Source organism: Pholis gunnellus (assembly GCF_910591455.1).
Source record: "Pholis gunnellus genome assembly, chromosome: 18".
NCBI lineage: Eukaryota > Metazoa > Chordata > Actinopteri > Perciformes > Pholidae > Pholis > Pholis gunnellus.
In genome coordinates, this window is record NC_136545.1 from 19,379,287 (window position 1) to 19,390,866 (window position 11,580).

Consider the following 11,580-nt stretch of genomic DNA (forward strand, 5'->3'; position numbering starts at 1 on the left):
TTTAAGATATTTGTCTATGACTTCTGCCTCCACCTCAGTACAACAGAAGTGAATGGGGCTTTAGTTTCTGGTGCTCACAGCGTTGGAAAATTGGATTTAAAAAATGTATCTTTGGATGATCAATAAACCTCAAGGTGAGCAGTTTTCATCGGGACTATTTCTTCAGTAGTTCCAGAGAACTTTCCACAGAAAAAATATATTTCCAAATATCTATAAACGTGGAGAAATAAAACCAGTCAAATAGTAAATATCTTTTCCTCGACCTCATTGGGAAAACGTCACGAGGTCAAGGGAAGATGTGAAGGAGAATTCAAAAGGACAAAAAGAATCCTGTGCTCAGAGAATCCGACTGCATCTTTTATAGCAACATTATTCATAACACATAGAAAACAAACTTAGTAGTTTACAACTCAAGGAACAATCCTGTCCAAAACAGAATCACACCACCTAAGAGACCTCTCCACAGCAGTGGCGTGAACAATAAACAAAACACAAATACGAAACGCTCGCAGGGAATATTATATGTTCAGGGCTTTTATTGTGAAAGGTCAGAACAGAAGGAGTGGATCTGGTCTCGATGCCTTTGTCACCGTTGAAAGTTTTCCGTTCTGGTTTTGGACTACGAAGCCTCTGTGTTGTTGTTTTATACTCAATTGTTTGATACTCAATTGGTTGATGCCTTTATTCGCTCAGAAAATCAAGCTTATTACAAAAAAATCACTTTTTTTCAGCGTATGAAAGAACCCACGACAAAAAACATCAGTTATAAATACTGAAATGCTAATTAATCGCTTTTTAAGGGCCTAAAGAAGGATTTTTAAAATGTATTTACTGTTAATCGATCTTATCGAGGGCCGGATGGTGAATCGCTTTAAATGTTGCTGCCGCAAGGAATTATGGGACGGCATTATCTCCTTCCCTTTGGTAAAGGATGGTTGAGTGCATCCTATGCTAAAGGAGACAAGAAAGGAAGCACTGAAGCACCTTTTCCTCGGCATTTAGAGGATTCAACCAGCTCTCATCACGGCTGCCACTTAAGACCACAAAACTACATGTAGATAACTCAACGGGTCGTTCCTTCTCTTTTGTGATCACTTTGGGTGAACAGAGCCTTTTCTTGTTTCCTAGCAGTTCACACATGAATCCAATCCTGAGTGCCAAACCACTCAGAGATCCGTCCAGTACAAGTTGGGACAAAACCAGCCGACCAGCTGCTCCACAGCTCCTCTCAGCACCATGTGCACAGAAAGTGGCTCAACCGTCCACTTTAACGTTAGCAAATACACTTCTTCACTTTCTTACTGAGGTTAAGATGAGGAGATCGATACCGCTCTCATGTTTGGGTGTTCAATATGAGGCTACAGCTAGTAAGCGTTTAGCTTAGCTTAGTACAAAAACTTTAATGTGCACAAAAACAGAAGTTTAGAAATGACATTTTACTACACACGACTACAATATAGCGAGTTTGTTGCCTTTGAGCAATAAACTGTAAATAGGAAGTGGACGTTGTCACCGAGACGTCACCAACTGGTTTGTGGACGGCCGTCGCCATCTTGGTTTTTGCAACCAGAAGTGACACGAGAGGGCGGAGCTAAGTACAACTAATCACTGAATACGACATTTCTAGGCAATAAAAAAATTTTACGATGAACTTTCATGAAGGGAAAACACAACGTGAAAGAGTTAGAAGACGCAGACAACTGCCAGACCGGACAACGCCGTGGTAGCAACCTGTCAATCACCGTGTAGCCCCGCCCTAAAGCATCCCCTGCTTTATGGTCTGTTTGACTCTAAATGGACCATCATTTACTAAATGAACATCATGCTGTATTGAAGAAGACTTGAAACTAGAGATTGAGACCATAAACTCATGTTTACAATGTTTACTGAGGTAATAAATCAAGAGAGAAGTAGAGTCATTTTCTCATAGACTTCTATACAACCAGAGGAGTCGGGGGTTGCAGCCTAATTTGGACAGTGCCAGGCTAGCTATTCCCCCCTGTTTCCAGTCTTTATGCTAAGCTAAGCTAACCAGCTTCTGCTTGTATTTGACGTTCAAACATGAGAGTGGTATTGATCTTCTCATCTAACTCTCGGCAAGAAAGCGAATGAGATTATTTAACAAAATGTCAAAAATATTCTTTTAATCCTAAACCAGAAACACGACGATCCTTTCAAGGGGACAACGACTTGTGATGTGATGAAAACTTATGGCGGATTGATTTTTGCATATTAAAATGACTATTATTCCCTAAAACTACATTTCTTGAGATATTTATCACGAAAAATACCATCGGAACAGTTTAAAAAAGGATTCATCCACTCCACATGTTGCAGCCAATCACAAACCTGCCTTCTGTTCCTCACCTCTTCCATATTCTCCCTTTAAACCCCCCCCCCCCCCCCCCCCCCCCCCCTCTGCTCCAAATCGCCCCAGTTACATTAAATCCATTCTGTTCCAACAGCACCTTAAACTGAGATCGATGGCAGACTTTATCCCGCTGCTGCAGATGTTGCTCTAGAATTTATTCCTCCTCTCCCACCATATGCTCCTCTCACTCCTGTTCCAGCACCAAACGGGCTCGAATCAGCAAAACTAACAGGTTAGATATCAACAAATATGTTGCCTTTATTTGCTGTCGCACGTGGCTGTTTTTCAAATCACCGAGAGAAACAATAAGAGCCGACACGACTTTCAACAAACAAAGCTAATTATTTGAGCCCCTGCTCGTTTGTGTCGACCTTGAGAATAAACAAGGAGCGTGTGTTGTGGCCTGCGTGGTGAATGTGTGTGATGGGGGGTGGGGATTGAAGGGAGGGAGGGGGGGGCGGCGTTGGCTCTGCAAGCTATAATTGCAATCCCGCATGCAGACGCACCATACCACACATACACACACACACACACACACACACACACACGCGCGGACAGACGTCCGTCCCTCTAAGCAGCAGCAGAGGAACATAAGGAAGCAGCGAGCACGGATAAAGGCGAGCAGACCGGCCTCTGCTGCCGCGGCACAAAAGGGTGTGAAAAGCAAGAGAGAGACGAGAGTGAGGGATGGAGGTTTTTTGTCCTCCTGCTTTTTTCCCCCCCCCCCCCCCTCCCTCCCACTCCATGCGCTTGCAGCCTTGACGGCTGCAGTTCATTGTATCCTCCAATGCCCGGGCCCTTCAGGTATAGATGTGCAGGAGCTGTATAGAAACGGCTCTCAGACTGTCCATGAAAAAAACAAAAAAGAAACTGCTGATACACATGACGGGTGCATCTGATTCATTCCTGCAGCTCGACGTGGAGCTGCTGTCGTTACATGCTGCTCACCTGCTATTGTCTCTCCAATGATTTTTTTTTTGTCTTAATCCAGGCGACCAACTTAATAACCTACAATCCAGATTCTATTTCTTTTTCTTTAAGTGCTTCTTTTTCTTTTGAAGGAATATTGATTTGAAGGACTTCACATTGTGTTGGAGTTGAAGACATACAGTGCAGCTCATCCTTTTATCTGCAATTCTTTTTTCACACGTGGAAAATCCACCTTATCTCCAGAACTCAATGGAGAGAAACTTTCACAATGAAATAAGCTACAAATATTTGCCAATTTTCGCTACACAAGCAAATTAAAGGCTTTCTATGTTTCAAGTCAGCGGTAAAAATAGTCAGACGATGAGGGTAACAACACATCAAATCCAGCCCAAAGAATTCCTCTCGCCTTCGTTGACCACAAAGGTTAAAGTGTAGAATGAGAAATATTTTAATATGTCTGTCTTTTCTTTCAGAATACTTGACATATTTTCTTTTCATTATTGCAAAGCCTTTTCTCCCTTTAAGAATTAAAATAATGAATCAAAACTCCCCGTGATGACTCTGCTCTAATGTGCTACGTCTTTTTAGACCTTTAATCATTTGTTGAAGAAATAGCTGATTTATTTCCAAAGAGAACAGGAGGAGAGCACAGAGAGGTTGTTTTTGTTTTATTTGTAAAAAGGCACGTTTTCATCTACCTTAAAATGTAAATTTATTGCAGAATCAAGTCCCACAAATACTGGTGTTGTGCTTTATTTCTCCAGTTTACACTTGAAAGAGTTTCATTATAATAATATATCTTTTGAGATTAAATGTCTGAATGAAGTATGCCCCCCCCCCCTCCACCCATGATGCAACACTTCACCTACAAGTGTGTGATTGCAACATGTCGCCTGACATCCTGCCAGCTGTCTAACTAAGTGGCAGCATGTGACAGTCAGGCAGGTGTGATGCTTTTACTCATGAACTCAATCCTCCGACCAGAAGTCAAACACTGATTCGTCCCCGAGGTCGGAGTCAAATCAAGGACTGATCGCATGTTGTATCATTCAACAAGAGATTAATAGATTTGAAAAGAAAACCCATACAGATAAGCCACCCCGAGGTGACGCGTGCAGTGTTCAGTAGATAAAGAACCGTCTTTGTGCAGCCTCGTCGGTGCCGCTGAAGGTTGCAATTAAGTTGCACAATAATGATGTTATTTCTTTTAAACGGAGTCGAATATTTCACATGAATGCTGCACTAGAGGCGCAGTATCCGTCGACTCGGCTCGTGTTGTCACGAGACTGTGTTTCTTACCTCCGTAGTAGCCGTAGGCAACGGGTCCTAAAATGTCCGGATCCTCCAGCCGGCCTCCCAGGGGCCTCATCCTCCTCGGGCCCCTGAAGAAGGCGTGCCGCCGGGCCCCCAGAGCACTCAGCTGCTTCATCCGCCGCTCTTTGGATCTCCTGTTCTGGAACCAAACCTGCGTGGAAACCAGAGGGGACGGAGGTCACACTTATCAGCTGATCTCATCGTTTTTTAAGAGCCACTTAAGTCTCTCCGGCGTCGTCACAACAACAAGAGTCGTGACGCTGCATTCATCAGCTTCATGCAAATCAGGATCATTTTAGATATTTTCACTCATCTTTCTTTAAAATGTCATACGCACTGTTACCGAGGTTTTTTATATAGACTTAAGCCTTAAAGGTGGATTTTCATTCAGATAAATGTCTCTGAAGTCACAATCTTTCCCCAAAAAAGGGAACACAACGCAGATCGAGCTGCTGGCCCACTGATGAAAGTATTGCAATATTTATAAACTGTCCGTCTGTGGCGACATTCCTGTAAATAATACTGTATTCTAGTTTTTCTCCATCGTATAGACACAAAAAAATTAACTATGCACACAATTCTGAAAAATAGCAGCCAAAGACTGAAGACTGATAACAAAGCCTTCGTTTTCACTCAAATACAACTTAGAATAGATGAAATCTTAAGGGTTGACACATTAAAGAGCTCCTATTCAACAACAACAAACTATTTCTTACAACATATCTGCTGCTGGCTCATAATCATCCCAACGACCTGACAGCTCTGGAACCATTTGAAATTGCACTTACAGTAGTTTCATTTGCATCCATTCTTGGATTTTAGCGTTTAAGTGGATAAATAAAAGAATAATTGCATGAAAGTTAAAACTAAAAGTGTTAAACCATAAAAAACGCAGCTACGCTTCACAGAAAAAGCACAAACTAAGGAAATATAACATGAAAATCTTCCAGTGCAATATCAGAATTACATTAGTTTTGATCAATCAAAGTGTTTTCATGTAATTTTCTCTTTTTTTCATATAATAAAAATGTTATAATACATCTGTGGAAAGCACAAAGTATCCAAAACCAACTAGGAAAAGAGGAAAGACGCTCCGTTTGACTATAATAAAGACATTATCATAAACTGGAACCAGTTACAAAAACAAAACGTTTTCCAGTTGCAGCAAACGTAACCCAACACACAAACCTCACTGCAAGTTAAAATAAACAGTCGAAGCTACAAATCAGAGCATAAACAGCCTCGACGTAAGATAAACCGTCTTTGAAGAGGAACAAAGGAGGATTTCACTAACACACCATATGGAAGAATGTCTGCATTATAAGCACATAACACATCTTGTTTCGCCTTTGCATCACTGCTGCATAATGATGTGTGCTCACCCCAGCCGGGCTGCACCAGAGGCAAAAAATCCCACTGTGCAGCAGATTAACAGAAAACACACACACACACACACACAGAGAGAAAAAAAAACACCTAAACCCACTTAGGCTCTGTTCTGTGTGCTCCGGCGGGAAGAAGGAAAAAAAAGGCGACACCTGCTTATTGAGAACAATCGTCTAACTGTAGGGTACATTTTTATGGAAATGCTCCCGCTCCCCTCGAGAGAGCGTTGCTTAGGGATTACATACACATGCTGGAGAAGCTCACAGGGCTCCCCGTGTTGAGAGCAACGGTATTTAACGTGCAGCGAACGAGGAAGAGGATGACGAAACACACTGAGAGAGAGAGAGCCTCCATTTTGGCTCCAAGCAACACAAACACACACACACACACACACACACACACACACACAGAGGGATGGACTGCCTGACTGATTGATTGATTTATTGGCTGTTTGTTTGAGCTCTGTTGATGCAGCTCTCTCTCTCACACACAAACACACACACACGCACACGCACACACACACACACACACACACACACACACACACACATACACAGTAGCCTGCAGTTTATGATATGGATGAGGCAGAGCAAACAGGCTGGAAGTGAGTAAGAGCAGAGAGGTGGGAAAAAGGGGAGGGTGGTATGTAAATCTGTGAAATCAGCGATAATTACAGTGAGTGCACAAAAAGCCACATCACAGTTGGCAGAGATGGTGCTAATCATCCTGACACAGTCTGCACCCAGACAGCGAGTGTGTGTGTGCGTGTGTGTGTGTGTGTGTGTGTGAGGGTGAAAAGACAGACATTGGCCCAAAACACGCTGGTGTTATTCTGCAAAAACATGTTTGGGGTTCCTCTCGCCTTTGGCAAACACCAGACTAACCTTTTTTACTGATTTCATGGCTGTGCAACACGTTTGATTGCCGAAATAAACCGCTGGCTGCACAAAATAAATGATGTTCTTTTGTATTTGTTATATCCATGCGTCAGTAAATTGGATTACTAGATCTGAATTTCAGAGCATAAACGAACGCCTGCAGGTTTGGATGTAGCAGCGTGGAAAATTGGATGCAAACAGGATTGCAATTTTTATAGGAATATATAATATATATATATATATATATATATATATTGTTTAATAGTGGAGTGAGTAGCATTTAATTTGAAAATAATCTTCTTTTTTTAAGTAATGTGTTAAATTAAATGTAAAAATACAAAAAAATTAAAATAGAATTGTGTCTATTTTAAATATTAAAAACACAGAATTGCTAAAATATGGGTTTCCATTGTTATGTGGGAATATAAAACTCATTTTAAGGCAACACACTGCTATTAAATATATATGCAAACTGAAGAATGCCTCTATTTGTGACGTGCAAAGACAATTAAACGTCTTTTTCTATCATTATTATTTGAGAAAATTCCGTCAAATATAACACAAAAAAACAACATAAACGTTCACATGCAGAATGCATGACGCAAAATCCCAAATGTGTATTTATAAGCTGCTGATAGAGCACATCATGCTTTGACATTTCTCTCACAGATGAGAGGCCTTCATTTAAAAAAAATTACAAATCTCAGCACATTTGAGTAAAATGGAGACGTGACTTCACCGTCTCTCTGCTGAGTCTTTGTCCGCCCGCAGACAGAGGCCGCTTCTTACCTGGATCACCCGCATGTTTAGTCCCGTTTCCTGGGCCAGCTGTTCCCGGATGTGCCGGGTGGGTTTCGGCGTGGCGACAAACGCGGCCTTTAACGTTTCCAGCTGCTTGGCCTTGATGGTGGTCCGGGGCCCGCGCCTCTTGGTCCCAGAGTTCTGCTCCTCGTTCTCAATATTGTTCGTTTCCTTATCTGAGGACGTGGAATTGTCCGTCTCTTTTATGTCGTCCTGTATTGGGTCCTGCAGATCCGGCGATAAACTCCTATCTGTACACGACGACACTGATGGGGGGGGGGGACAAACAAGAGGAAGGTCACGATCCGAAATGTCAGGGAGGAGGAGATGGGGGAGGGGGGGGAGGGCTATAATTAGGCCTGGAGATGCTCAGCGGCAACGCTCCAAATTATGCATCAAAATATGACCAAAAAATTTGTTATTTTTTACTTATTTGCATGTATTTTTCTCTGTCTGTCTTTTTAATACAAATACAATGAATGAATAAATATATATAATTTCATTTTTGAGTTGATGCCTAAAAAGCTAAGAAAAAAATTGACAATAGAATTTCTTTTTTTTTTTTAACTACAAGCAGAAAATAAATTGCACATTATTACAAGAAAACATAAAGTGTCTCTATATGTAGAGGACGGGAGTGGGCTTTCTGTCCTCGGCTATGAGGATGAATAGACAGCGGAGAGGAGCCGCGCGCGGTCAGACGAACACACTCATCCCCAGCGGATCCCGACGTACAATAACACAGAGGACCATTGTCTCGTGGAGGTAAATATTGAAAGCATTCATCTGACAAGGTTGATGTGAAAAGATCTCCACGGACTGCAGAAAATGTTCCGACAGTTGAAGCCTCTGTGTTCTGTCCCTCATATGCATATATATATAACATTTATACACACACACACACACACACACACACACACACACACACACACACACACACACACACACACACACACACACACACACACACACACACGCACACACATATATATATCGTCTCGTCATCCCTGCCGATTACCTGAGTTCAAGTTGACTTCCTTAATGGCCCCGGAGCTCGAGTAATCTTCTTTGCACACGAACTTGTTTTCGTCGACGACGTAGAGCTCCTCTCCCGTGGACAGCTGCTTGTTGCACACCATGCAGGTGAAGCAGTTCAGGTGGAACACCTTGCTGCGCGCTTTGCGCACCAAGTCGTTCGGCGAGATTCCCTGCAGACAGCCCGCGCACTTTGTGCCAAACCGCCTGCATGAAACGAACAATTAACAATAAATGTATGTTTATTTCTTTCTTTAAACCAACGACAACCAAAGACAAAATCATATAATTATTACATAAATATATATATATTTTTTCAGAGATAACAAAATGTGTTATTAATATAACAGCTTGAGAGGAATAAATACATTTCCACTTCTAATACTTATTTCAAATTATAATAAAGCTCAAATATTGTTATTTCCAATCTAATAATATACCAAAAAGTATCAGCACAAAATAATAACCATATAGTAATAATAATATAACATTTTAAAAACGCTTTATATTTCTCTATTCCAGTAAAAGCCCGTATCATCATTTATAAGCAGTCCTATTCGGTAAGTATTAAGAAAATACCTGTCTCCATATTTATGACAGAGTATTAAAAGAGAGGATAATTCAAACGGAAATAATAAAAAATATATAATAATAAAGTGAGATTTAGCTTCTTTTTTTTGTTGAAGATTCTCTAAAAACCCCGCGTGCTCGTTATTTTGATGGAGGTGCTCCCACAATAACCCCACGCAGAACGCATTAGTGACACAATCAACACATTGTAGCCGCGGATATATTACAGGATTAAGCAGAGTGGGAGCATCTTAGCGTGAAAATCTTCTCTTAATCCATATTCACCCGCTTAAATACCGAGTGGGAAGAAGACTCATCAATTTGATACACAAATACCCCCCCCCCCCCCCCCCCCCTTTACAAAATAAATAAATAAATAAATTCAGCAGAATCCCCGTTCAGGTTTGGAAGAACAGGTGTTTTAGGGCGGTGAAATAAAACACACCTGAGTGTTATTTGAGTGTAATCCCCTGCATCGGTGCTTTTATGAATATGAGGAGTTTGAGCAGAGGTCTGGGGGGGGTTCAGTGTGGGCCTGCTCTACCTGGGTTTACAGTCGGCCTATGGAGGGGGGGCTTAAGCCTCTGGGTGAAAGCAAGCACTCCTTTTGTGCAGCATTGTTTTAACACTAATGTAGGCTTGTCTCTCCATTTGCAATGGTATCGCTCCGCTGTCCCTCTTTTCACATGCATGCATCTCCTCCCCCCCCTCAGCGAAAGGGCACAACTCTACTTACACAACAAATGGACATATTAAGGTGATTACTGTTTCGCCTGGCTAATGGCCGTCCATTTAAATCCACCGCTTGATGGGACCTGCCGTAATATGATGGCCAAGGCCGCGCGAGGCCAATAACAGCGCGTCCGGACAAAGGCTAATGCGCCTCACATGTCATTAGACAATTTGGGAGAAAATAACTGACACACACGCGAATGAAAATGATGCTAAGAGAGTGCGACGGGACAAGCAAGGGCTTCACTTATCACTCAATTACCTGAGACGCTTTTTCTCTTTTTTTTGGAATTGTGAACCGGTTAATAGCCTAATGGGTGTTTGAAAAAAACGGTTGTGTGGATCCTGAAAATAGATATTTAAAAGAAAAAAAAATGGCTGCACTAAATTACCTTTGAGTTGTTTTATTATAGAGGCCCTTTATTAAAAGGCCACGTCATATGACCAATATTTAAGTTTGGAGACGAATTAAAACCCTACATTTTAAAATAAATGTTATATTTTTACATGAATTCTACGTATTCATTTGTTTTATTTTATCCACGTCCAAGATAATAAACATTTTTCTTAACCCATGACTTGATATTTTGGCCCCTGTGCACATACATAATATACATTGTGGGTCACATTATTATTGCTGGTCCTTTTCTATTATTTCTCCTGATGCATTTCAATATTTGTATCAACACTACATCCATAAAAAAAAGATCTTTACGCGTGGCAATTCCTATGAAGGAACCCTGAATCCAGACTCTCTCTCCCTCTGTTGTTACCTGAAAAAGTCCGTTTTGCAATAGAGCTTCCCGTCCCTGGAGAAGCACTTCTCGGTGAGGGCGCAGTTGCACTCGCAGCACTGGACGCACTTGGCGTGCCACGCTTGGTCCAGCACGTTGAGGAGGAACCGGTCCAGGATGGGCCGTTCGCACCCGGCGCAGTGGACCATCATGTCTCCGGCCTGCAGGGTGCAGAGTGCCGACCTTCCCACACGGACTGCGCTGCTCGGACTGGGGCAACCCGGGTCTACGCGGAACAACGTCTTGGCTCCGGGGGGAGGTGTGCTGTCAGGCGAAAAGTTTAAGGAAGCTCCCGTCCAAAAAAAAAAGGGCAGCGAGGAGCGAGAGAAAGAGCGCGTGAGACGATCCCAGGGAACTGTTGTAGTCCTGCTCCTAGTTTGGTTCCTGGCACTTGTCACAAATCCACAATCCAGAGGTTGAGGAGGTTTCAGCCGCGCCAGCTGATGGTCTGCGTAACGGACGAAGCGCACATGTTCTCTCGCGCGCGCAAAGCTAAAAACATCATTATTCAAAACGCGTTTTTTTCTAATATTACTATTATTTCTTCTGATATTTCATCCCCGTTTAGCTCGTGCTTTGTTTTGGGTCCAGTCATTTCCTTTCGGGCTCACCTCGCACCGCCACTTTCGCATCACAGTGCCTGGGTTGTCACGTTTCTTTTTTTTTTTTTCGCCAGCGCGACGCAGCGTCACATTGGATGACGCCCTTGTTAATTCCCCCCCCCCTCCCTCCCCCTCCCGCTCCTCGTGCAGGAGAGAGCCAATCAGAA

The 11,580-nt window shown here is 42.4% G+C and overlaps 1 protein-coding gene across 1 annotated transcript in view; it reads right to left on the bottom strand.

Annotated features, from left to right (window-relative positions):
- lhx5 (LIM homeobox 5) overlaps nucleotides 1-10,963 on the bottom strand; it is a gene marked incomplete at both ends in the record, with an annotated part of 12,762 nt that extends 1,799 nt beyond the window's left edge. Inside the window, 4 exons of the mRNA XM_079178508.1 lie at nucleotides 4,601-4,766; nucleotides 7,669-7,946; nucleotides 8,699-8,922; nucleotides 10,791-10,963. Of these exons, the coding sequence (XP_079034634.1) occupies nucleotides 4,601-4,766; nucleotides 7,669-7,946; nucleotides 8,699-8,922; nucleotides 10,791-10,963 (841 nt within the window). The remainder of the gene's footprint in view (nucleotides 1-4,600; nucleotides 4,767-7,668; nucleotides 7,947-8,698; nucleotides 8,923-10,790) is intronic.
- Between the last annotated feature and the right edge of the window lie 617 nt (nucleotides 10,964-11,580).